We start from the raw sequence: 27,190 nt of genomic DNA, 5'->3' as shown, positions 1-27,190 counted from the left end.
TTTCGCTGGTCCCATCAGGATCGAATCAACAGAGTTAGACTGTGCACTTCAAGCACTATGTACAAGCCTGTCACAGGATTGGGGTACAAAGTACTGTAAAAGAAAGTCTGATTAGACAGGGTATGCAACATAATTGCCATTATGAATAACATAAGTATTGTAAAGTATTTAACAGTCTGGTTTGTAAAACAGTAAACATAATATTGCCACCTGGGGCATTGTGCGATTTGTGATAGAAGAAGCAAACAAGAAGAGAAGAGGAAGTAGGCTCGCTTCTGCTCAAGATCTAGGACCAACCGCCATCTCCGTAAGTGCTGAACCAGCCGTGAACACCGCCAGTTTTTTTTTAACACAGGTGACAATATACAGTAACCTATTTACAAAGGTCGTAATAAATTAACAGTTTAAAAAGTACTGAAACGATACAGTGGACTTCCGTTAATTTAACTCCGAAGTGTGTTCAGACTAGGACAGACTAAGGGGGATCCCGACTATTCTTACTTCCAGATAAATTTTCATGAGGTGGGAAAACATCTCCGCAGAAAGAATCGACCTTTGTCAAAACTTAGAAAGGATTTTTTGAAGTCATTGAAACACTCTTTTCCACCTTAAGTGAAATAAGAATTTCTTTCAAGAAATCCGTGCCAAGTTTTGCAAAATGAAGGTTGATTCATGATATTGGAGCAGTGCACTTACATCCAACACATACACGCACACATAGAAAGGACATACACAAGCACTGGTGTATGTCCTTTCTATGTGTGCGTGTTCAGGTCAGATGTAAGTGTGCTGCTTCAATATCATGGCTGACCAACTAGCCCATCAGTATCCTTTAAGGTTGATTCCTTTCTACAAAAACATTTTCCCACCTCATATAAAAGTTTAGTTGAAAATTAAAAATAGTCTGGACTCCCCTTGCTCTGTCCTTATCTGAACACAGCCTCTGGTTAATTCAATCCCAACCGAAGCTCCTAGCCAATGTCCATGCATTTCTATGGGCAAAAAGTTTTGTTATTTCTATCCTAAAATTAGCCTTCACTGAATAATTCAAACTTGAGCGGTCAGCATGCAAGTGCCTGACCCCAATAGCGACCCCTTCAGTGGCAGCATCTGTATCAGCAGGGCTTAGGGGACAGTGAATGCGTTAAACACCAGTCTTTTCTCGTCAAAAACACCTATTTCCAGCCTGTCCTGATTACTGCATTTACCTGATTCTAATGTGCACCTTTTTTTTTTTGGGGCTGAAGACTGCCTGCGCAGTGCAATAGGACACGAAACCATAACCACTTTCCCGACGTTCGTATGCTTTACGGCATAATTGCGGCAATGCCGACTTTAAAATACCCTGCCACAAAGCGGACTTTAGAAAACCGGCTGCCAACGTGCAACACATATTAGACTTTTGCCGGATTTCCTTCCTAAAAAAAATCGGGTGTGTGTTAAATTTCTATTTTGTTTAGGAGCTTTAATGTCATTTCTACGTTAGTTTTCTACCAAATGCCCATACATTTTCTAAATGAGTGCCTAGATATACTGTGCTATTGTGGAATCTACATTCAGTAAAATGTCTGCTAGCTTTAGTGATTGTGCTACTGCATGGTAACATAAAAGCAAATGAGGGACACTTAAGTGCTGTGCGAGAGCTCCAAAATGCATCCGAGGAAAGAAAGAATCCAAGATTATGTTTTGCTGATGATCGACCACCATTACTGCTCCTGGCCACGCATGCCCGAAGTGCACAAGTACAGCATGACGCACGTTGAGCCAATGCAGTTCGTTTCTGAATGCAACACACACTTGGACCGGTCACACTCGGTGAGAATAGTGGCACATTTGGGTTGTTGCGTATTCAAAGCATGCGCTTCCTACAGCACTATGCACTACAATCAATCCTTGACCTAACAAACTCAGGTATATCGAACTATTGTTCAAATCGAACAGTTGTAACATCCCCTTGGAAATACCATGCAAAAGTACGCTTGCATAGAACTCCCATTCACTGCCACATTTGATATATTGAATGCTGCGCTGCATCACACCCCTGCAAGCATGCTTCTCCTATCAGCGATACAATTACTTTTCACGCCGGAAATATTTGATCACAAGGAATTTGAAACGGCGCTGTTTTGACAGATACCGTAAACAACAGACTGAAACTGAAGGGCAGTACATGGTACGGAGAAAAAATGAGCAGGGTACGTGTCTCACTCTCATGGCACATATGGATGACTCATGCAAACTACAGCCATTCGTTATCGGCGAGACCGCCACTCTGCTTCCAGTATGTGAAAAGCCTCTCGGTCCAATATGCATGTTTCACATGAAAGCATAAATGACGCTCAATTTTTTTTCATAAAGAGTGAGGATGTATGTGCCGCCGAATTCTCTTGTATAGACGGGCTTTCAGTTTCGCGAATGGCATTTTAGAATTTTGCGAGTGGCCAAAACGAATGCAATCCAAATCCTCACTTAGATTTGTACATTAATGTTTAGATTTAACAAAACCACCGCCCACCATATGCAAAAGGCCCCCTCCCCCTCTCCCCCACCATCATGGCAGCAGCGCACAAGGCTCTTCACAGTACAATTCACAGGTCTGCGCTGAATGTATTTTATTCATGTTTGCGGCATTACACACGATTGGGAATGGACTCGGATGTTTTGCAAGCTGAAAGCCACTTTCAAATCCAAGTGTCTGGGCAGTGTCGGCAGTCACTGATGCAGCGTAAGGGCCAAGAACAAACATACCGTGAGGCATCCTAACGGCATGCAAAAATTAAATGGGTGGACTTAGGGTGGTCGAGAAGCGAGGACGACTGGTTCTGACAGGAAGCTGGTTCCGAAACCTGACACAAAAGTCTGCCTAGTCAACTCGCTGTTGACGTATGATGATCAGCTGTTTAACAGCACATTGTGACAGACACACCACTCGGTAACATTCACACGTGATTCGCAGTACAAGTGCACTGATGGCGTCATGGTGCACATCCAGATATATAGGCTCACTTTCCTCCAGACTACATGTATTTCTACCTTATCCAGAATAAAAGCACGCAACAAGGACTTCAACCCTCCCAAGGGGTACCGCGGTCTTATGCCCGGGCGACACAAGCTTTTAGAGTTATTGTTGTGATCAAAAACCACTCCACTGCGCAAGCAACTTGCAACATTCGTGTGAAAGAAAAAAACAAGGTAGTTTTTTGTGAATTCGACACGGCCTTCACAAACTGGTGAATTCTCGCTTTTCACGATCTTGGCAAAGTGTCAGAGACCTGTGGAAGTTTCAGATAAGCTTCATATATGCATATTTCATATTTAAAATTATCAATATATGGAGCTATTTCATGATCCCCTTCAAGTTCGATATATTTTGGATCGACTGTATACTCCACGTGCTGCCAGGCAGATAGGTGAAGAAGCGATAGGGTTGGCAGCAATAGCTCTTACAGGTGCCCCCTCCCTATAGGTGGCTGTTTTTTTTTTCCTCAGGCGACCACTACGCCAAAGTTGCATCGCTGGTAGGCTGGTTCATGTGCTTCTTGAAAAGGCAGTGTCAGTCATATCATGAGGGATGGTGGTACAGTTCACCTCGTGCGACAAAATGTGGCCATAGCAAGCACTAACGAGTAGGCATGTGATGAGCCACAACTTATACCATTAGCCACTACGTTAAGCTCTATAGAGATAGCGTCAAGAATTCGTCCCAACTACGTCCTAACTGTAAGTATGTTTTAGGCAGGTACATATTAATGAGGTTTTACAGTATTGTCTCTGTCTCGACAAACTCTCAAAACAAATTGATGTTCCACTCAGTTCTGTACCATAAAATGTGGAAGAGGCACTGTAGAAAAATAATAATCAAGACGTCAATGCAGTTCTCTACAAGCATGAGAAGTGAGATCATGAAATTTTGTGTGCTATTCTTTGGATGCTGCAGCTAATGGCATCATGATACTCCCCGTTACCAAAATTGAAAAAAATTGTGCTTATCATGTAATGAAAGGAACCCGAAAACAACATGAAACAATGGTGGATACAAAAGCAAAATGTACACAGGAAAAGTAATCTATAAATCAATCTTTAAAAAGAGGGAACAAAACAAATGTGCAGATAGAGAACATGACAAATTTGTTATTTTGTTGGCTCCAATTAAGCTGACCTGGAAAGTGGGACAGTTGTCAAGGCACAACACAACCGCACCTGTGAAGGTGGCAGCTGGGGGCCTCGTAGCGTCTGCATCATGGCGAGCATGGCGTGCCCTTCGGCCGCATGGCACAGGTACTTCTGGGTGCAATGCTTCACATCAAGCAGCCACTCAGCGAAGCTGTGATGAAAGAGCAGCAAGCAGCCATCCTCACGCTCCACGAGCAGCCGTGAGAGCAGCGTCAACCGTCGGCTGAACTCATCGCGCGTCAGCAGCTGGTTGCGGGTCCACAGGCACAAAAACAGCTCGTCTGCTGTCAAGGGCTGCGCAGCTGCCAGCAGCACATGCAGAACCGGTTGCACACGCAAGAACTGCCGCCGCTGCATGGGACACAGACAAAAAAAAAAAAACATGTTGAAACAGTTACCTTTCATAAACTGGAACATTTCAGTAAGCTGGTGATCAATCACAGCCACCTAGTAGACCCAAGAACAATAGAAAGATAGATTCACTTCACCCATGCCTGCCTTTCCACCTTTGCATTTATTTAGATGCTAGCTGGTTACAGGTTACATAAACCACTGCATGCATAATGGCTACTACATCATGAATTAGCATCTTCATATAAGGTCTCAATAAAAGTTGGGGCCTGAATTACAACTAAAAAGCTCAGAACATTGCTTTCTGAAGTCCCAACAGCAAATGCTAGCCGAATCACATCACTCACAGGGGACAGGGCCATAGATATCATGGTGCCAGTCCAGCATGCTGGACATTAAGCTGATATTGTAACGTTGGAATGTGTACATTTGGAGAAGAAGGGAGTTCCTTATGCTGCAGTTCCTTTCCGATACAGCATAGCTAGTGGAGCAATAAAATATAGTGCCACAAGTGAGAAAGATCTACAGTATGAATGCACCTATACAACACTAAAATGTACCAAAATGTAAATGCTCCAATTGCTTGCTGCCTGTTGCCTCACTAGCATAAAAGCACAGATAGGAATTAGTCACAAAGCACAAAAAATGATGCAAGCAACCAAAGGAACAGTGAAAAACACCAGGAGTTGCACTTAATTATGCTTTTGTTTGCACTGCACTTGACAGCTATAATGGCATTTAGCTTAGTGTTGTTCGCAGGCTGTCAAACATGACCAATTTTGCCATAGTGTATTTGATGGCTACGATGTGAAAATGCAAAGGATGAAGTACAATTTGCACAAGTAAACAAATGAACAAAGTGAAGAAAAAAGGTTTTGCGCTGTGTTGTCCAATAGGGATTGATTGTGCCTTCATTGCATCTCCTTGATTGAATAAGTGGCATTTTGCGAATGCTTACTCAAACCATATTGGAATGGCCGATAGCCCAATGTGCGACTCCTGTTGGTGCAAGAAAACTATTGAGCACCTGTCCTCGCTACGACTTCCAACTCCTCTCTCTACAGACAACCTTAAACCAGATGGAGTTGACACTATTTTCTGAGTAAAAGACATTTGGACCGTGGCCAAGTCCATCGCTGGCATAAAAGGCTATCAGTGCACTGGCTTTAGAGACCGTTTATACTCTTGCGCATTCTTCTGCATGCGCAGTATTCATTCTTTGCCTCTTTCATCTTCTTATTCGTCCTTTTCCTTACTCCCAGTTAAGGGTACCAAACCAGACAATTGTCTGGTTGACCTCCCTGCATTTCCTTTTCTTGCTTTCTCTCTCTTGAATGAAGAAATGGTGAAATTGATGTGACAATATGGTGAATTTCTTGAATTTGAGAGCCTCAGCCAATTAGCTTACCCACCGGCACTATGTCAACTGACAGTGCTGAAGAATAGGTGGCACGCCGACAGCTGTACCTGATGTCTATGTCATGAATGACAGGGCTCAACACAGGCTAAAAAAAGTATGTGAAGAAGAATGATGCAGGGCAGCGGAACAAAGTTCGAGACATTTACTAAAAGAAAAGAGAAACTATCAAGACAAGGGGAACGTGATGCATGAAGCACGAGGAAGTGAAAAGGAGAAGGCAGTTGACTGTGGCATTGTTGTGGACTCGGAACAGGACAAATGTATTCCAGAGAGGAGCCAACCTGGAGATGGCCGGCAACTAGTGGTGTGCAAGCATTCAAAAATTCGTATATTTGATTCGAATCGGTTTTGTCCAATTCAATTCGAAGGCCACCTTTACTATTCAAAATATTAAAAGCTTAAAAAATTGCTGTTGGTTATTTTAATGAGCTTCGCCACTGTGCAGCCGCGTTATGTGGCGAAGAATGCAAACGGTATTGCGGTAGAGCATATTTGCTGTGCAGTGAAGCATATCAAAAGTAGGAAGTGGGCACTGTCGCAGGACTTCTGTCGATGCTTACAGCTACCCGACACTATCAGCAACCCACATTGTGTTGTTTCTTCATGCATTTGGGCAACATCAGCCGCCAGGCAGACATCTCTGTGTCTGCTACTAAACTGGCTAGTGCCTAAAAACATGGTTTCTAAACTACAAGTTTGACTAACTAGCAAGCCTGGCAACGTCTTTAGGTCCTCATTCTAAAGTAGTTGAGTACCATCCAGATGCCTCAATGATAAACTGGATTGAAACTCTGGTTTTAGAGAAAGCAAGTAATGTTCAACACCAAGGTACCCAGATATGTACTCAACAACAAAAGTTTCTGAAGAACCTCCTTCCATGTCAGAACTCTCGAAAGACTTTGATAAGCTCATCAACCAGCAGCAATTTCCACTTGCTTGTGGCAGAAATTTTTCCTGCTGCAAGCACAGGTTGAAAGCTGAAAAATTAAATTTTGGGCCAAAAAGAAGATACATGTGAGTGGTGGTCACTGTAGGCTTGGCTTGTGAACAGATGCCTGCCAATACCAGACACTAGTGTGTCCAGTGAGCAGCTCTTTTGAGGATCTGAAGGTATTGCAACATGTATAAAGGTTTCACTGGTTTCTGAACCTGTTGAGCAGCTACCCTTTCCTTCACGACAACATTAAATAAGTGCAGTTATGATACTGTCAAGCAAAAGTGTTGTACTAGAGAATTTTGTTGACCACAAAGCATTTTTCTACATGCCATTTGCTGACACCGGCCACTGTTCAGTGCCACAGAGGCAACTCCCTGTCCACATCAGTGGCATATTCCACCTGGCCAAGCCTGTCTCCAGTGCTGCGCTGGTCTCGGCAGAGTTGCAACCCTGTCACTCGCAACGGAGGCTGATCTCACCACCGTGTCAGAACCATGAAAGCTGACATCTTACGACATGTCGGGCTGACATACGCTACGACTTGAAACAGTCAGATTTTTCTGACTTTTTGCTGTGGCTGCAGGTTTGAAACAGCATTAATTGAAGCCACCACCGCCCCCACTTTTATAATCTTACAGCCTCGAACCAGCGCTCTTGCATACCGATCTGCTGGCAGCTGTCATAGTTTTATGCTGTCCTAAGGCACAGCTGTTTCGATGTTCGCTACCAAGCTTCCAGCTGTTCGATAAGGTGTTTCATTGCGATAGAGATTATACAGACACTTCAGGCGAATTTCTGCCGTTGTCATTAGTGTCCATGAGATTCAGTGTAGAGTTTAAGTGTGATAAAATCACGGCTGCATACTGTATGCTGAAGGCGCAAGGGAAAGCATTCAAGGCTGAGTCAAGACGGATGGTGAGTTGGTGCGACGGCATCTTGCACGCACAAGGGAGGGAGGCAAAGAGGGCGCACGCCGTCTTTGTGTGTGTGCAAGAGGACGAGTGGGGAGATGTGGGCGTGCTAGAAGGGGGGCAGGTAGCGCGCATCTCTACTTCCACTCCGATTGCAGTTGCACATACCAAGAGTGCTAAGACGAGACACCACCGAGACACCTAATACAGTGGAACCCCGTTCATACGTTTTTCACCGGACCGGGGGAAAAGAACGTAACAGCCGGGAAAACGCAACAGTGAGGAAAGCTCCGAAAATGAATGAAAAAAGTGCAGCTTCAACTATAGACAATTTATTTCCACAGAGTGCGCTTAGAACTTATAAAAAGTCTAGAATGGTGGCTTGCAGTTTCTTTCGCTCGCTAGAAATCACCACACGTTTCTCAATAGCCTGGAAGGCCGCATTGCTGTCAGCGCCGCTGCGAGGTGCGACGTACCTGCGAAGGAGGTCCAGAGCCGCGACGGTTTCTCAAAAGCTAGGATTTGGCAACTCCCCGGCATCATGCGGCTCGTGCTCCTCGTCGTCACCGCACCACGGCAATGGCAACGGACGAAGGAATATCTGCGGGAAATTTTGCCCTCTTTGGCATAATCATGCTAACATGCTAACGATTGTTTAGTATTGCTGCGGAGCGCGCGCGTCCGAGCAGCCCGGTTGCGCGCGGCGCGGCGTGGTTTCGCGAAAAATGTTAACAAGACGGGAGAGCTGACCCGATAGGCGGAGCAACGCCATGAGCAACGCCAACTTCCGGCTTCACTTTAGCTTCACAAAGAGTGACGTCAGAGCCTCTCCCGAGTTTCCTTCTTCCGTGAGTCGACCCGTCGAAAAACCATGCGGTGACCATAATCACAGTGATGATAGTGAGAGCATTTTTCACGAATGGCCACTTAGTGGCGGCTTCTCGAACTGGCGTGTGGCTTCTTGCAGCCAGTTCCATAGCCAAGCTCGGCCAAGCCCGTCCAAAACTCGTCAAAAGCCAAAATGGCGGTTGGAGCGCGTTGCCTACTTTAGCCCAGGCGGGTTTGGGGCACTACGTTGCGACGTATCATGCGGGAACGTTTTCACAGCTACTACGTAACAGCGAGGTTCCTTATACATTGGATCCTATGGAAGCTATGCCGGGACCGGATGAAAACGACATAGCAGCCGGGAAAACGCAGCAGTGAGGAACGTAACAGCGGGGTTCTACTGTAATTGTACTGGCAGGCCTTTACTTATACTTAAATCTATTATGTTATTAATATAATAATTTAGGCCTTTAAAGCTATTTCCAGTGCAGCTGTGGAGATTTGAGCCCTTGAATGCAGTTAAGGCATGCATTCGTTTTTTTTTGGACTACCCTATTTTTCTGATGTTTTCACAGTCTCTAGGCAATCCAAAAAATCTGACATTGACTGTATGTAGCTAGTTTAGGGATATTACCGTATAGGATATGTGATGTGTAGGATTACATTACACAGTAAAAGCTCATTAATTCACAACACGTTACTTCGAACATTCAGATAATTCGAAGTAACCACCGCAGTCCACCCAACAATGTATTGAAAGCAATATGTAAAGCATCCAGCTAATTCACACTAAAATCCGCAACGCCACCGATAATTTGAACTCCATGCCATCATGAATGGGGAGAGTGCTAGTGCGCTGGAGCACACTAGCGGTGCTGGCGTTGCTGCACAGGCTGCGCAGCTTTGCTCTTTCCATCTGCAGCCCTTTGTTTAGGCCCGACTGAAGAGAGATACATTTGCGCCTGGCCAGGCATGGCCAACACCTCTGTTGCAGGGCGCTTCTCCCTCTCTCAAGACCTTCAAGATAAAAACGCGAACATGGCGCTGCATGTTTTTGTTTTTTTTTTCTCTTTCTTTTTTCATGTTATATCTTAGAGGCTACGGCCGTGACGTTTATTGGCGCTCGCATGACCAAAAAGCATAGCCTTTGAGATTCGTGGCTATTACTCATAAGAAAGCATTGCTGGGTTATGTGTTTCGATGCCACCTATACGTACACTGGAGCTCAGCAGTGCACAGCCGGTGCAGCTACGAAAGTACACTGGAGACCAATATCACAGAAGGTTGTGGTTCATATCGCAAATGCATTTGTAGTCCAACATTCTTGGTACACATCACTTGCGGCCAGTCACCCCACGTCGCTTGCACTGCACCAGTCGAAATGCTGTCCCCTCTAGACTTCGACACACGCGCCGTCGGCTGCTCCCTTCGGAGCATGTGCAGAACGATCCCCAACCCACGCGCCGCTTTGAACACTTCTAACGGCTGTCAACGAGCATCGGCAAAGTGGCGTGGACACCTTTTATTGCGATAGCAATCACATAGACACTCCAGGCACATTTCTGCCATCCGCGTCACCATGAGGTTCCCTATAAAGTCCAAGGGCAATAAAATTGCCGCCATGCAACGTATGCTGCATGTGCAAGTGAAAGCTTGCGAGGGTGAGCCAGCGAATGCAGCTCAATCTCGCATGTGCGAGCGAGCGAGGAAGGCGGGGCGGAAGGGGGCACAGTGGTGAAGCAAGGGAGCGGGGGAGTTCTTCGGCAGCTGCAGCTAACGGCGCGGCCATGCAGGTGCCATATCTTGAAAGCGATCTGCGACATGGCCAAAGTGCATGCCCGCACGCGCTTCGTCTTCAAAGTGATCTGCAATGTTTACAGAGTGCACATAGTCTCAGTAGCTTCGTACGCACTGTGCTTCCTATATTTCGTTCACATTGAAGCGAGAGATGTACAAAGGTCAATTCCTCTCTCCAGCATTTTTCTGCGAGTTTCCACGGTCATTGAGCGAGATGTGTTCATGTTTACCTGTGCGTGTGCGACACCATGCTTGTTAATTTAGTTAGTCAGCGAATGTTTACAAGTTAATACAGTTGATAAAATTACTGTCCTTACTTCGCATAGGTATCTACTAATTTGCTATCGCAATTGATGCTACACCTTTTGGGTGAAACTGCAACATTTTTTTTCTCCACATCATGCATTGTGGGTCGGCGCAGTCAGCGTTAGAAATGCACGGATGGAGCAAGAGCCAACTCAACGTCAGGCACATTGGACCACATTGGCCGCGTCCAGTTACATTGGCTGCACCAGGGCTTCGAACTATAGACGTTGTTGTTCCCGCCAACGTGATGTAGCGCCTGCACGCATGTGCTTATGCTGTGTCAGGCTATTGGCGAGACATGCGCCTTAACTGAGCGATTTTTTTCTCCGACTTTCGTTAGTTCTAATTTCATATAATTCGACTTTTCGTAGCATCCCCATGCAATTCGAATCAACAAGCTTTTACTGTGGTTCATTTTCTTTCATTTTAGTCGTTTCGTGTGATACAGTCAAACCTCGATATATCGAACACGGATATATCAAATTATTGTGTATATCGAACACTTTCTATATCACGTGGAAAATCGCATGCATTTTTAATTTTTTATTTCGAACGGGGCCGGATGTAAAATGGATATATCGAACTCCGCCGCCCCAGACGAAGTGCACTCTGTTGACAGGAGGCGAGCTTTCCCGCAACACTCTCGAAGATAGCGGCGGCGCGATGGCCGTTTCAGACTGCTGCATACGACAGCTGCCAACATCTGTTGCGCCGAGGGCGCCATTTGAATGTAGCGGCGTACACACGCGGCAGCTTGGCGTGGCCGTGGCTTGGCCAGGTTGGCTAGTTTGACAACATCAATAACACGTGCATCTCGGTGCTGCCGTTTGTGCTACGCCAGTCGTGTGTGTGGCGTAGGCCTGTCGTGGTTGGTGTGATGGCTGCAAACGCAAAGATGCGGACGTTCCTGACATTTGCTGCGAAATTGGAAGTGATACAGCGCGTTGAAAATGGAGAAAAGAAGTCGAGCGTTGCCGAAGCTTTCAACATCCCAAGGTGTACTTTGAGCACTCGGCTGAAAAATAAGAGTGACATAAAGGCCAAGGCGGAACAGAACCAGCACTCAGGCGCGCGGCGGGTGCGCAAAGCTGCCTTTGAAGACGTCGAGAAGGCGCTGTACAAATGGTTTAACGACGCAAGGGGCCGGAATATTCCTTTATCGGGACCAATGCTACAGCAGAAGGCCAAGAACTTTGCGTTCATTCTCGGCGCCGAGAAGTTCACTGCTTTCGGCATGCGGGTTTCGTGACCCACATTGAAGCTTCCGAGGAAGCAACCGAAGATTTGACGTTGGATGGCACAGAGGAAGAATGCCAGCTTGAAGAAACCTGGAGCCAGTTCGAGCGCTTTGTCAGTGCTGAGCCACACAGCATGTGCATTGAGGACTTCGTTGGCGGTGACGACAGCACCGGAACAGTGGCGGAGTTAACAAACGTGGAGATCGCTGCAGAAGTGACTGCTGAGCGGCCAAACGAAGACGCTGCTGAGGCTGATCCAGCAAGCGCTGATGTTGCCCCACTCCCGACTGCAACTGAGGCTGTAGCTGCTTTGGCCGTTGTACGCCGCTACTGCGGCGCCATAGAAGGGACTGGACTGTCTCTTGTGGACCGTTTGGACTATGTTGAGGATGCCGTGGTCAAACACACGGTTGCCAATATGAAGCAGGCTAAGCTGCTTCAGTACTTTCAGCGAACTAAATAAATACTTTGTTTGAAGCTTCATGTTAGTATCTATTGCGCCACGATTGGTTCATTGATTGATTTGTGCTAGTTTTTGACGCGTTTTCTACGTGATTTTATATATCGAATTCTGGCTATATCGAACTATTTTGCAATCACCGCGCTGTTCGATATATCGAGGTTCGACTGTATATGTTTTTGACTATGTTTACACTGTGTCCTGTCTGTTTCCAGAGCACCAAAATTTGTGACAGCCTACATTATTTTCTCTCTAACACCAGCTCTGACACCCACAACACTGGTATGTTGTTACACCTGAAGGATACTCTATCATTTCTTTTTTCTCTAGGCTTCCCTTAAAGGGTCCCTGAAACAGTCTGGAAAAATTTTGCAGAAGTGTAGGGTATAGCTACAGTAAAAGCATTCTCGCTACAGTTTAATTGAAGCATCTTTTATTAAGACAGCTGCGGATGATTACAAGTTACCCTCCTCCCTAGCCATACACAACCAGCCAACCACAGAGCTTGTATTGCTGTAACCAAGTGTAAAACATTTTAAACATTTAAAAAGACAAATTTAGTGTTCCCGATTACACTGCTGCTGAAAACTAACACCAGCAGCAAAGTAGAACACACATGGTTACTGCTATATTAGCTCGGTGTTTGTCTAGTTGAGCTATGTGTCACCAGGCGGCTGCACCTTGCAGGCCGCTCACGTTTGCACCTCCGCTTATCTGGCACAATGCCCAGTTCTCCTGTGTTTACCAGAATGCCAGGCATGTTAAATCTCTCTACCATTCTTTCCGGTATTCCTTCCAGTATTCAAATTCTAGGCAGGAGTGGCAATGCTTTGGCCAGAGAAATCATGGAAGTCATGGAGAAATCATATTAGAAAGAAAGGAAGTGCCTGTATTAGCGATATGTCGGTTGTTTTGCGTAGCAAAGAGATGCAGTCTTTAGAAATGATGCTGTGATCTATACGCTTCTTGCTATGATGCAATGGTTGGCTTGATGGACAGTGCGCTTGCGCAATCCTGCTATGTTGTCTACTTAAGTAGACGAAGTCTTCAGAATAAAAATTTGTTGCGAGTTAGCACTTGTCCTGTCTCTGTGTGTATCTTCTGTCCTGTCTTTGAATTGCACATACCAATATTCAGTTCCTCTCTATCGTGGTAGTAATTTTCCGGCGTGAAGTGACGGCCACAGACGCATGGATCCTGGCGCCGATCAGATACCGACAGCCTGATTCACTGCAGCCACTCCGCTCACCTGTTGCACTGCAGAGGGACATGAAGCCGCAGCTTGAAATGTCACCAGTAGCTAGGCTGGAAACCCACAATGCAACAAGGGTGACTCATGGTCCTTATGAAAAGAAACCTCGAGGACAACACTGACTGCACAGCTTCTATCAACATGAAACACGTTGTAACACAAGCAGACAACACTTGCTGCATGCTGGAAGCGCTTGAGTGTAGTGATAAATTGTTGTTGTGTATTCTCTTCCTGTTACTTTCCTTGTTATAGAAACGAATTAACCAACATTCCACCTATTACGAACAACATTTGTTCCCCTTAAAGCTGGAAAATAATCGATGAAGCAACCTAGGTAGTCAATCGGACAGCTCGCAAAACTGACATAATGTCCACCAGCTATGTAGATTGTTGCGGGGTGGTTGAAAGCTCAGGAGAGTGGCACCACTGCAATCGGTAGCGGAGCACATTTTTAATACCTTATAATAAATTACATGCTTTACGCGGAGTGCTTAAACATGTCACTTAATGATCAGGAGGACCCACCTTAACAACTTGGTATGCTTGTAAATTGTCAAATTCGTTTCAGGGCCCCTAGCACACTTTTCAAGACGCCATCTTTCGGTTGGAGATGCTTCTGGCACAGCTCAAAGCAGCGAAATATTTATTACTTTAATCGCGCAAACAAATCACTACATTACTGCCAGCTGCATCATCGCCCAGTGGCACTTATCAAAACCGTCATTGATGTCGGAACTCACTGCTCCATGACGGATTAAAAATTAACTCGCAGATAACCACTGCGTTGAAGCAAGAACGTAATGATTTAAGAATTGATTTTATATTTGTTTGGCATGATATTTATATTGACGCACACAGATATGACCGTAAAAAAATCACTACAACCACAAAACTGGGTAGGGGCGCTGGCTGCTGTTTCGCCTCTAGTATGGTGGCATACTGCTGAGAGTGTACTAACCTAAGCACAAGAGCTTCTCTTCTTGCTTTTATGCACTCATGAGCAGCCTTGTTGCCTCACTGCCTCATTTGGACGTATTTCTTGTGGTACAGGTTTCACACCTTGGTGCATCGTTATTGCCGCACACTTTTTGTTGATCGCAGTGCTGCGTTGAACTAAAGCTGAACTGAAGAAAAGAGACGTCGCACAGTACCAGGTTGTTCGACTGGCGCCATCAGCACACCAGAGTAACCGAAACATGTAGGCAGTTGTGAACTTCCGCTACGTAGGCACTTCGGGTTCTTACTATCAGCAGTGAGGGGTTACATCAGTTTGTGAGAAGAATGGGAACAGAAAGCCATGAAAAACTTGAGTTGAGGGCATGCATTTTTTTTCTTGTATTTTGAAATTTCTCAGCTGAATAACTTCAGACGCGTACTGCGTACCCCTTCACTACCATTCTTGTTACATTTATCTCTCCAACTGTGAATCTACACAATCTGCAACCAAAAAACTGTGGCTTGAAGTGTTCGAGGGCCCCTTTAAGAAGTCTGACTATACACTACCAGCCGCCCTCAATGAAAAGTGTAGAAAAATATTATGCATGTACAGTGGCCGACTAACTTTTTGGACCCCGCAGGGACTGAAAAATAGTCCAAAAAATCGAACAGTCCGAAAAATTAGTTCAGTAAAAAAATTTATTAGGCTTAGAGAGGCTTTAAAAAATCTTTAATAATGTCCTGCCTCATACTATACTTGGAGGCAATCAGATTTCTTTGGATTTGTGCAAGAGTAACATCGTGTCCATATACAGTCGCCAAGAGCGCCACCATGTTGGCAATCTTCGCCAACAACGATTGCCATAGAGATCTAAAACAAGCCACATTTCTTTGCACCACTTCTCTCTGTACAGGAGGTGGCACAGAAGGTGGCGCCAAGCACACAAATGCGAAGCCACAAAAACACACACAAAGATGCGACGTCTCAGGACACACTTGCTCTGTGGACACACCATGTGCAGAATGGTAACCAAAACTTAAGAAAGAAAAGAAGAAAGAAAGAAAGAAATGAAAAAGAAGATTCCACACTAGGCGATTACGATGATAGTGCTGACCGAGAAAACGGCATCTCCTGGAGCGTTTTGTGAGTAAAGGAAGAGTGGGCATGGCCTTCGAGACCTGAGGATAGCGTGCGCTCTCTATTGATAGCATGCGCCTCCTAACCTTGGAGACTATAAAGCGGGTCACTGGGAACCAAGCCTGATCAATACACTGGAATATCCAATATGGCGACATCCAAGATTGGGTAGTGTGGCTCGGAATGAGCGATTTAGTTTGGAAAATCAAAGTTTGGGACCTAAGTTTGTCTAAAAAAAATGGTCGCACAAATACATTAGCTCTATGGGAACCCTGACGGTGCATTTATTAAGTCCAGAATATCTATCAAGTTCGAATTCTTGGAGTCGGAAAAATCAATTGGCAACTGTATATGGTACACTGCTTACACACGTTTACTTGATGTGAGGTGCTTGTGGTGCATGTACACAAAACATGCACCACAAATCTAGGGGGGGGGGGGGAAGTAATTTAATGATTGGAAAATGTAGAGAGGTCGGCCGGATAATGGAGCATCTGGCCTGCTACTCTACGTAAGGGAGGGGGAAGAGGGGAAGAAAAGGGGTCACAATGATGGATGATAATGGGAGAAACGAGGTGAATGACACATTACACAACTGGTATCACAGGCGTGAGTCCAGGCCCGTGTCACCTAGGAAACGTGAAAGTGCACACATTGTCTCTGTCGTCTGCCAATTCTGTGGCCACGCGCCTAGCAAGAGGTCCTCCGACAGTGGTCCATTGTGGAAATGTCTCAATGTATCTGCCAATGTCAGTCTTTTTCGCGCATACTCAGGGCACACCACGAGCACATGTTCTATAGTCTCTACAGCGCCACACACTGAACAGTCCGGGGAGTCTGTCCGTCCAATAATGTGCAAATATTTGCGCGTGAAGGCGACGCCTAATCGCAGTCTGTGTATCAGGCATGTATGAGGGCGTGGAATTCCACGCAGAATAGGAAATTTCATTTCGGGATCCAGGCTTTTAAGGCGGACGTGACGAGCGTCTGGCTGGGCCCAGTATGTTCTCGTCGCACTCCTCATTAATTCCGACAGGAGGCATGTGATGTCCGGTCTGGAGAATGGCACTACAGTTCGCATGCCATTGCTGAGGGCGCGCCTTGCTGCAGCATCGGCCATCTCATTACCGTTGAGCCCACAGTGTCCCGGGATCCATTGGAACACTATGCGGTGGTGTTTTTCTTGAGCGTATGAAAGTAGCTCGGTGATCTGCAGGGCCAGAACCTGATATGCGGTGTGGGGCAGGAAGCATCCCAAAATTTGCAGCGCGGGTTTTGAGTCCGTGAAAATGCACCACTCTTGAGGTCTTTCCCCGCAGATGTGGCGAATCGCTTCTCGAATAGCCACAAGCTCTGCAGCGGTTGATGTTGAATTATGGTCCAGTATGAAACCTCGAGTCATCTGTTGGGCTGGTATCACCACAGCTGCTGTCGATGCCTTAGGTGACACGGAGCCGTCTGTGTACACATGAACATATGTCTGGTATTCTGACCAGATGTACGCAAGAGCAAGTTGTTGTAGTCCACTGCCGGGAACCAATGATTTCTTTAGTATGCCGGGGACATGTACAAATCTAGGCATTTCAGAGTGAACCATGCCAGTGTCACAAACAGGGGCAGGCATGTAAACACCAAATACACAAATCACATTTACTTTCTGTTCACATCATATACCGGATTGCAGTTTGATATGATATGCGATGGCCATGTGCGTAACAGTATTTAGTAGACACCTGAACGAAGGAGCAACATAGGTGTACAAAATGAACCAAGGCTTGTCGGGGGACATGTCCAAGGTCAGCTGCAAGGCTTCATATAAAATAAGGACAGCATATTGGCATACAAAGTGCTATAACAGAAGGAAACTACAATAAAGAAGAAAAAAAGCATGGCAGATACACTAGTACAGCACAGGCGATGATATCTTGTGACATTATGATCTACAACATACGTTAGAAATGTTCTTGTGCTACACACACAAAATAAAATATATATTGGCATACCCTATCTCATGATGGCTGTTGACGTTGGTGAGATTATCATTCAAGAAATGTAGTAACACACCGTTCTGCTGAAGACAGCTTTATTTAGAATCTGTAGTGGTCATCCTGAAATTTCCATTGCTTTGGCTAAATGCAATATGCACTGTCTCCGGGATATTTCCCTTTGCTATGACACTTACTCGCCAGGACCGGACAAGACCGTGATAGCACGACGACGACTGTACAACGACAATGAAACGAAGAAGGAAAAGAAGCAATAATGTCAATGAAACAACGAAGGCAGTATGACAACGGCATGACAACAACGGGAGGATAATTCTGAAATTATGACCATAACAGTATAATGATGACAGTGCGAGGACAATGGGGTAACCACAAGTATATGATGACAATGATGTGATGACTGTATGACAAGTACTGTATGACGAGAATCAGATGACGAACCTGGAATGATAATGCAATGACTAAAACAGCATGACAACAAAGGTATGACAGCGAATGCATGACGACCACTGTGTGACGATGACGCAATGACAATGTCATGACAACCATGGCATAATCAGAATTGAATGATGAGAGCATGATTACAAGGAATGACGTCAATGTAACAATGAAGGTAGTATGGTGACGATAGCATGATAACACTTAGATGACATTTCTAAAATGATGACAATGGTACGATGACACCATGACGACAGTCGGAGGAGAATGCTGGAATCACGACAATGGAACCCGATGCCGGCCAGGATAGGGTCACGACTTCCGAGCGCATACCTAATGGCTTAAGCTAGTAGATAACTTGGGTATACGGATCGGCATAGACAGCCCATATACCCAAGTAGGCAATGAATGCTAACTCCATTAAAATAGTGTTGTGTTAATTATATCCATGCTGTTACGCACTTCCCTGTTCTGAAGTGTGTCAAGGATGTGCGCAGCTTCATCTGCCTTTGTTCGTACTTCCGCGGTTTCGTGAGGAATTTCGCCGCCATAGCACGACCACTAACCGACCTTTTGAAAAAAGACGCTCCTTTCCAGTGGGGCGATAATGAGGCCTCTGCATTCTCTCATCTAATCGACATTCTCACAACGCCTCCAGTTCTGGCCCATTTCGATCCTTCTGCGCCTACCGAAGTCCGTACTGATGCCAGCGGTCACGGAATTGGAGCAGTACTGGCATAACGCCAGCATGGCCACGACCGTGTTATCGCTTACGCCAGCAGGCTCCTCTCACCCGCGGAGCGCAACTATTCCATCACTGAGCGTGAGTGTCTGGCCCTAGTTTGGGCGGTTGCGAAATTCCGCCCATACTTATATGGCCGATCCTTTTCCGTTGTCACAGACCATCACGCGCTTTGTTGGTTATGCTCATTGAAAGACCCTTCAGGAAGACTTGGTCGCTGGGCCTTACGCCTCCAAGAATATTCGTTCTCTGTCACCTACAAATCTGGCCGACTACACAAGGATGCTGACTGCCTGTCTCGCTACCCGGTAGACGAGCCTGACGACGCCGACAGTAGTAGCGCCGACGGCATTTTCTCTGTGTCTGCCTTCGCTAACATCGCCGATGAGCAGTACCGAGACCTATCGCAGCGAGTACTCATCGAGCGTCTGCGCTCTACACCTACCGACGCATTCGTTCGCCGATATGTCCTCCAGGGCGGCATTCTGTACCGAAGGAGCTTCCTCCCTGATGGCCCTGATCTTCTTCTTGTCGTGCCAAAACATCTACGACAGACTGTGCTCTTTGAGATGCATGACGCACCCACTGCAGGACATCTTGGGGTAACCCGCACGTACGACCGCGTCCGCCGCCGCTTCTATTGGCCTGGTCTCGCTCGCTCCGTTCGACGCTATGTTGCTGCCTGTGATCCCTGCCAGCGTCGGAAGACACCTCAGGTGCTACCTGCCGGTCATCTCCAGCCGATCACCGTCCCTGTGGAACCGTTCTTTCGTGTTGGATTAGACCTGCTCGGTCCCTTTCCCACGTCATCCTCTGGGAACAAATGGGTAGCCGTCGCGACTGATTACGCCACCCGATATGCTATCACTCGGGCTCTCCCTACCAGCTGCGCCACTGATGTCGCGGACTTTCTCTTGCGTGACATTATCTTGCTTCATGGCGCCCCGCGACAGCTGCTTACTGACCGTGGTCGAAACTTCCTCTCGAAAGTTATCGCTGACATTGTGCGTTCCTGCTCCATTCAACACAAACTGACTACTTCATACCATCCTCAAACCAATGGCCTGACAGAGCGGTTAAACCGTACTCTTACCAATATGCTGGCCAAGTACGTTTCCAAGGACCACCACGACTGGGACATTGCCCTTCCTTACGTAACATTTGCGTACAATTCTTCCCGGCACGACACCGCCGGATTTTCTCCCTTTTATCTACTGTACGGTCGCGAACCTACTTTGGCCCTAGACACGGCACTTCCTCCTGCTGCGGTCTCAACAAGCGAGTATGCGCGCGACGCCATCGCCCTCGCCGACCATGCACGCCAGCTTGCCCGTGCTCGACTTACGGCCTCACAGACCACTCAGCAGTGTCAGTACAACGCCCGCCATCGTGACGTACAGTTTTCACCTGGTGCGCTCGTGCTGCTGTGGTCGCCCTCTCGTCATGTCGGACTTTCAGAGAAGCTTCTTTCGCGATACACAGGGCCCTACCGCGTGCTGCGCCAGGTGACGCCTGTAACTTACGAAATTGCTCCTGTGGACTCAACCTCGTCCTCTCCTGTGGCATCTAGTGATGTCGTACACGTCAGTAGGCTCAAGGCCTACTACACTGCTTCCGAGTCCGATCTTTAGTCGCTCCGGGACGGCGCTTTTGCAGCCGGGGGTAGTGCTACGGCACAATATGTGCGATCACGAAAGGCCAGCAGTGTGAAGACGACGACGACGATTAGAAGCTAGCACGGGCTGTTGCCTCTTGGCCAAGCGCAGCGTATTTTCCTTGTAAATATATTTGTACATAGCTTTTCGTCTGCGTCTTCCTACGTAACAATATCATTGCTAACGTGATAAAGATAGATCAGTAGACAAGGTAAATGACAGTCGGTTATTGCCATGAAAGTTCATAAAGCTTTCATAAAACTCTGTATCGCATAATGTTGCTAGCAGCCCTGCTGCTCACACCTGTGCCACCCATTACGTCTATGCTTATATGTCTCGGCAAAAGACAAGGAGCTACACTGCTCCAGCAAGGCTATATGGGTTAGCTTCATGCAGGCCGCTAAGGCTGCAGCAGTACTACCGATTAGTGCCCTTCTTCAGATCTTTGTTACAATTGAGCTGTTCTCACACAAGCTATGAGTGGCTAATGAAAGTAGCCACCTGCTTTGTGCCACAAACACAGTGAATTGCAGTGGAGCAGTGCTGGGTCAGTTGGCAAAAGGTTATTCAAGGTTCCTATTTACAGGCCAGTGGTACAGCCTGCTTCACAACGTTCACAATTGGTCAGACCCTCATGACATGACAAGATACTTGCCTGGAAGAGGCGCTGACACAGCCACAGGTAGAGGCCATTGAGGGTGCCTGGAATGTGCCGTATCTCACGCAGCGTCACCCACCGCTGGGCAACACCATCAAGCAGACACTCAAGGTACAGCAGGCATCCATTGCTCTTGATGTGCAGCTGGTTCAGGGCCTCTGCCGTGTCACGGGCACCCAACTGCTGTCGCAGTGCTTCCTCACCATCCAGCCGTGCCAATATGTACTGCTGCATGTCGCGCACTACAGACGCCTTGCGAAGGTCATCCAGGCTGATCTGCATGAACCACAGCCCAAAGCCACCTTGCTGACATAGCAGCTGGAGACATAACACAGGACAAGTGCTGAGATTGTGATCACCCGTCACTGCCACAAAAAGCAGTCTGTCGTGCCTTGTTTCACTCTACGCTGCCCTTCCATGATGACATGACTGTGAAATGTTATATGGGTTTTTCTTGCCTTGTTATTTCGCACTTTCTTTTCTCTTTCTTTTGTGAACGTGTATATGACAATCACATTTGTGCATGGACACCTATTTTTCTGTGTCATGCTCACGTGACTACATATTGTGAATAAACAAACCTGTTTTACATGAGTTGCAGAAGTGAGCTTGAGGTAAAGAGTACCTCAACTACTTCATTTCTCTGTGTTACACAGCAATACAGAAATAAGGACAAAATAAGTGCGAAAAGGCCAATAACACTAGAAATGATAATGTCACAATGGAGAGTTCTCTTGACATCTGTCTTTGCCACTAACCTTATGACATAAAGTAGACTTCCATTATTTAGACACTTCGGTCAATTTGATCCCAACCAAAGGTCCCGGCTAACGCCCATGCATTTCAATGGACTCAAACTTTCATGATTTCGATCTTAAGATTTACCTTCACCAGATAATTCGAACTTCACCAGTCTGCACTGACGCGCCTGACCCCTATGGTGACCCCAACAGCAAGCCCTTTAGTGGCAGCGTTCGTCTTGTCTGGACTTAGGGGACAGTGAATACTTTGCACACACGTCATCTCCTGTCGAAAACACCCTATTTTCGGCTTCCCCTAGGAAGATTTTCAAGCGATAGCCATAGCTCACAATTGTCTGATTATGGCATTTACCCTATTCTAAACATGCACCTTTACTTCTTTCTTTACTTTTCAGGAATATTGGGCAGGATACTGCCTGCCATGTGTATTGCCTGCCAAGTGCAACCCGACACAATACCAAAACCCCCTTCGCGGTGTTCGAGTACTTTACCACATAGCACGGATGCACCGCGGGAGAGCTGCCTTTAGGAGACCGGCCATCGTTATGTGATGCATGCTTAGGCCATTTTTCTTGCTTAAAAATCAGGTGCGCGTAAGATTTGTACTTTGTTTAGAAGCTTTAACGTAATTTCCACGTTATTTTTCTACTTTGGACACATAGAAAGTGGGCGTGCGTTTGGTTCAGGGGCATTTTAGACTGCAGCAAATACTGCCAAATGAATCAGCAGTGTGTTTCGGTGTTTTTTAGGCATCTTGTTTAATTCAACCGACCGGATAATTCGATTAAGTTTGTCAGTCTCATCAGCGTCAAATTAGCAGAAGTCAACTGTATAAATTATGGGGCTTAACGTCCGGAAAGTGCACAATAGATTATCAGGGGCACCGTAATGGAGGGCTCCAGGTTAATTCTGACCTCTTGGGATTCCTTTAGCATGCCCCTGAAGCTGAAGACATGTTTTCTCCTCTTGTCTTCTTTCTCGTTTTTTAATTTTTTTTTACTGACCACTGAGTCTGTCACTTTTTGCATGTGGCTTAAATGTGTCATATGTTGTGTCCTTGAGTACCATATAATGTGCTAGCAAAAAAGTGACGCACAAAAGAATACATACAAGGTCTGCATTATTTCTGATGTCTTCTTACATACACTCCCATTTGCCCGAAACCGTACTTAAAACTTCAGTTTTACCAGCTTGACCAGTACTTTATTCATTTGCTCGAGTATGTTGAGTGCAGCACCAGGAGTAAATCTCACCCATCGATGATGATATGCACTGAACAGAGGAATATGGTGACTGCTAAGGGGCTGTGGACACTAAGTGCTTCCCCTCAAGGCAAGCAAGTCAGCTATTTCTTTGGAGTATAACAGCCGTCACCACTTGGCTATCCCTGGCTAATTTCCCTTCCAAGGAATCACTTCACCTAACGATGCCTTGCTTCCATGATCTGGCAAGAACTAGGCCAGAATAAGACAAAGCTATTCCAATATGTTTTTATTTCGAATTCTGCCATTAGCTCTCCATGATAGGTCAAAATGGCTTGGGCTTATCCCATATGGGTGAGCTCTATTTCTATATGGGTGGAACCTGAGCCATTTTGACCTATCACAGGAGGCTGATGATTTGAAATAAAAACAGACTGTAATAGTTTTATGTTATCCTGGCCCTCGTGTATCTATTGTAGCTAGGGCAATACTATAACACACAAAATGACGTACTATTTGTCAAAACTGCTCTTTGGAAATATTAAACTTCACATCCAACGTCCAAAAACTTTGTACATGTGCCTTGGCATCCCCTATTAAATATGTTTTGTTGTACACACTACCTGGGCAGCATAAAAGTGTCTGGCATTTTCTTCATTGCACGCACCTTTCTGAAGCCAGTAAACATCCGTGTGATGGTCTTGCTCTGTCTGCGCGCTGAGCAGACGAGCAACAGCCACTGTGGGAAGAGCTGCTGGTGGGCAGCCAGCAGTTCGGCAATTGTGCGGCTGCCACCCTCAGAGGAAGAGCAGTGCCTCTGTTCACCCCCATGGTGGTGATGGTGGCGGCGATGGCGGCGATGACTGCCATTGCCTGTCATACCAGAGATGTTCACCTGAAAATGAAGACACACTCCAATGGGACATGATCTGATGAATCTTTTGTTATATTACATTTCACAAAGCTTTTAAATTTTATAAATTATATTTTATATATATAATAATAATATCACAACCTCTTTAACACATACCCATGTCATCCTCTTATCCTTAGTATTAACAACTTCATCGAACAGCTGTACCTTCCTGAAGGCAAATCTCAAAACATCTTTCCTTTTTAATTGGATAATTCTTTCATGTATGCTTTCTTGATGGCACCTGTGAGTTGGCAAAAACTACAAGAAAAAGATAGCTAACAAAAGGAGACCCAGCACCTCCACAATACGGCACAGTACAGTGCTGGCATCCCATCTTTGGCTGGAGATTGAAGCACACGAGGCTTCATCAGAGCCAGATGTGCATACCTGGACAAGGAGCGACTCGTCGACCGAATCCACAAGCAGCAGACATGGCTGCTCAGGAGGCTCAATCTCGAGCAGTGGAAACAGCACGGCCTTTTTAAAGGCTTCATCAGGCCAGCGCGCGCACATCGCAGGCTCAAGGGCAGCTTCAGCCTCACGCAGCCGGTCCCGGTAACCATTCAGCAGGCCTGCCTGTTCACACCGGCACAGCTGACGCACTAGGCCCAGCACAAACGAGGCCACGGCCAGGGTGCGTGTGTCATGAGCCTGGCAAAAGTGGTGCGCCAGCAGGCGCCGGCTAAGCACATGCTGGTGCACCTCTGGGTCGGCCGCTGTGGGCTGTGCAATCTCCTGGAAAAAGGCCGTCTTGCCACAGCCCGGCCCACCAACCACAAGCGCACCACACGTCTTAGACGCGGGTCGCTGGTCAAGGCAGTGGGCCAGCTTGGCAAACGCCCACTCCCGGCAGAGGAACCTGCACCCAATGATTCATCACTGAAAGCATGGATAGCATTCTGTAGCTCTGAGACTCCCACTGCAATATCGCCTTTAGCAGCTAAGGCACATAGAACCAGACATGATTGAAACATGTTTCTGATGAGCAACACTTTATCGGCGCAATTTTCCTATCATGTTGTTGCAGAGCACAAAATGAGGGAAAGAGAATTATGGTGTAGGTAAGCCTGAATCATGCACTCTTAAAAATGTTTGCGCCCTTTCAGGCTTATCTCGTCCAACAATAATAATTGTTATATGTCTTGCACACCTTTCTTTTCTTTAACACTGCACACCCAGTACATCCAGGCCATAAATGACATGTACGTCATGAGCATGATATAGCACTCTTGACAGGAAAGTAGCGATTGCAGAGTTTTCAAGAAAGGAATCGCAAGCAAGGCAGATGGCAATTATTGTTGTGGGCCAAGATAAGCCTCATATATGCACAAAGCACTTATCCAAGTTCGTTAAAAAAAGTCCTAAATGCACATGAATTTTGTAAAATATCAGCAAGAGTTCAGTTTAACCACAAATTCAATACACTCAAACCTTGTTGTAACGAAGTTTAAGGGGGAGCAGAAATTACTTCGTTATATCCGTTACGTCATTATATCCGTTATTACCACTTACTGAAATATGTGTCCAATGGGGTGCATTCTAATGACTAACATGGAAATAAGACAGCTTTGCGGCCCGTGGAACCACCACACAGCCACGCATGCGATAAAATCTTAATAAAGTAACAAAAAAATACCGGCGTATGTAACACGCTAATTTGCACCTGACGCGACAGCCTTTAGATAGCTTCCTTCTATTGTATTGTTATGGTCCATCACGTCCGCTTTCTACTTGGCTTGTCGTAGTCGAGCATCACGTGTTACACAACATAGCGCTCCGCTGTGTGATCGAGAAGGCATGGACTCCTATGGGGATTTCAATAGGAATTTCATTTACTTCATTATAATGAGGTTTGAGTGTATAGCCGCATTCGTTGTAACAAGGTTCGGCGAGGTGTAGAGGGCGATATGTCATCAGCAATTTCGATGATACAGTGAGAACATGTGAGAGCAGCTACAGCTGCATTCAAGTTATTGATATGGTACTACTGAGTATAAGTACATGTGGATAGAGTTATATGAGCTTTGCAAGATGAAACTGCGGAAGGAAAGCAGATTTGAAAAAGAGGGAAGGGTATTGTATTCGTAAGGCTTACAAATATTTATACAGAATGCGTCAAAGCCTCACGTGTACCAGGGATGTTAAGGAATGCTAACATGCTGCCTTCTTGAGCTTTCTTGGCATGGGAAGTAATAATAATCCTGCTCCTAACCCCCTTCCAAATCCTCTATCATTACCATGCACCACATGCGCCGATATTAGCTCTGTAGGCATGCCACAGTGCCCCGTTCCTCACTGATATGCGCAATTCCTGAATGCAGTTCTCCAGCAAATGCTTCAAATCAATGGAGGAAAGAAGTGAAACAGCATTTTTGTTTAACTTTCTCTGTAATCGTTCATGCAACTCACATAAATAAATAAAGAAGCCAGCAAGAAGACGCAATGAAAAGCGAACCTGCGCCGGTTGCAGCCGAGGCCATCACCGGTAGTTGCCGCTGGCTGCAGAGGCGAGCTCATGGCCACGATCGGCAAGCGGCGCGCAGCTGCAGGCCCTTGCTCCTCGCTGCCGTCCCGCTGCAGGGCGCCGCGAAGCCCTTACGCTGTCTCATCCTGCATGGACACAGTGAACCACGTGGTTGGCCGAGTTGCTGCAAGCTCTACAACACAGATGATGCCAACACAGTGCACTACTTCCAGCAACCAACAGGGCATCACGTGCGCATAATCGCTCGTTAGTGCCAAGAGCGACACCGATAGACAGCTCACGCCAGCCTGTGTTGGTGCTCTTCCAAACAGAAACTGTTTTCCCTTCACAATCAATTCCTTTAGCTCACAATTAGCAGGCAGCACAAGTTATAGGTTGCTTGCTCAACTACAAGCAAAAACAAAAGCTTAAGCAAGAAATTCAAACAAAGAAATACCTTCAACGAAAGGAGCCTTGCTGGAAGAGAAAGATACTTTCCACGCATTCCCTATTGAAACAACACAATCAAAGACGCGCCCAACTTGTTCTTGCTGGTATCAAAGTGGTACGTGGGCAGCGTGGTTCTGAAACATGAATAAAA

General features: G+C 46.2%; 2 protein-coding genes across 3 annotated transcripts in view; one reads left to right on the top strand and one right to left on the bottom strand.

Annotated features, from left to right (window-relative positions):
* Positions 1-27,190, bottom strand: part of LOC135920179 (ankyrin repeat domain-containing protein 50) — a 116,392-nt gene that overhangs the window by 60,142 nt on the left and 29,060 nt on the right. The window contains exons 2-7 of one of the 2 annotated variants that reach the window (XM_065454327.1): positions 27,047-27,173; positions 26,581-26,735; positions 24,513-24,984; positions 23,877-24,104; positions 21,244-21,522; positions 4,201-4,524 (exon numbers count right to left, since the gene is read on the bottom strand). In XM_065454327.1, the coding sequence (XP_065310399.1) occupies positions 4,201-4,524; positions 21,244-21,522; positions 23,877-24,104; positions 24,513-24,984; positions 26,581-26,642 (1,365 nt within the window). In that variant the 5' untranslated portion in view covers positions 26,643-26,735; positions 27,047-27,173. The remainder of the gene's footprint in view (positions 1-4,200; positions 4,525-21,243; positions 21,523-23,876; positions 24,105-24,512; positions 24,985-26,580; positions 26,736-27,046; positions 27,174-27,190) is intronic. The other variant, XM_065454326.1, reaches the window with a different exon arrangement.
* On the top strand, positions 10,200-12,424 carry LOC135920200 (uncharacterized). Its single transcript, XM_065454364.1, has 2 exons — positions 10,200-10,281; positions 11,943-12,424. The coding sequence occupies exons 1-2, from the start codon at positions 10,200-10,202 to the stop codon at positions 12,422-12,424; spliced, it is 564 nt and encodes a 187-aa protein (XP_065310436.1).

This window comes from Dermacentor albipictus, chromosome 3 (assembly GCF_038994185.2).
Source record: "Dermacentor albipictus isolate Rhodes 1998 colony chromosome 3, USDA_Dalb.pri_finalv2, whole genome shotgun sequence".
NCBI lineage: Eukaryota > Metazoa > Arthropoda > Arachnida > Ixodida > Ixodidae > Dermacentor > Dermacentor albipictus.
The sequence above is the reverse complement of the archived record's forward strand: the minus strand, read 5'-3'. Positions and strand labels throughout refer to the sequence as shown.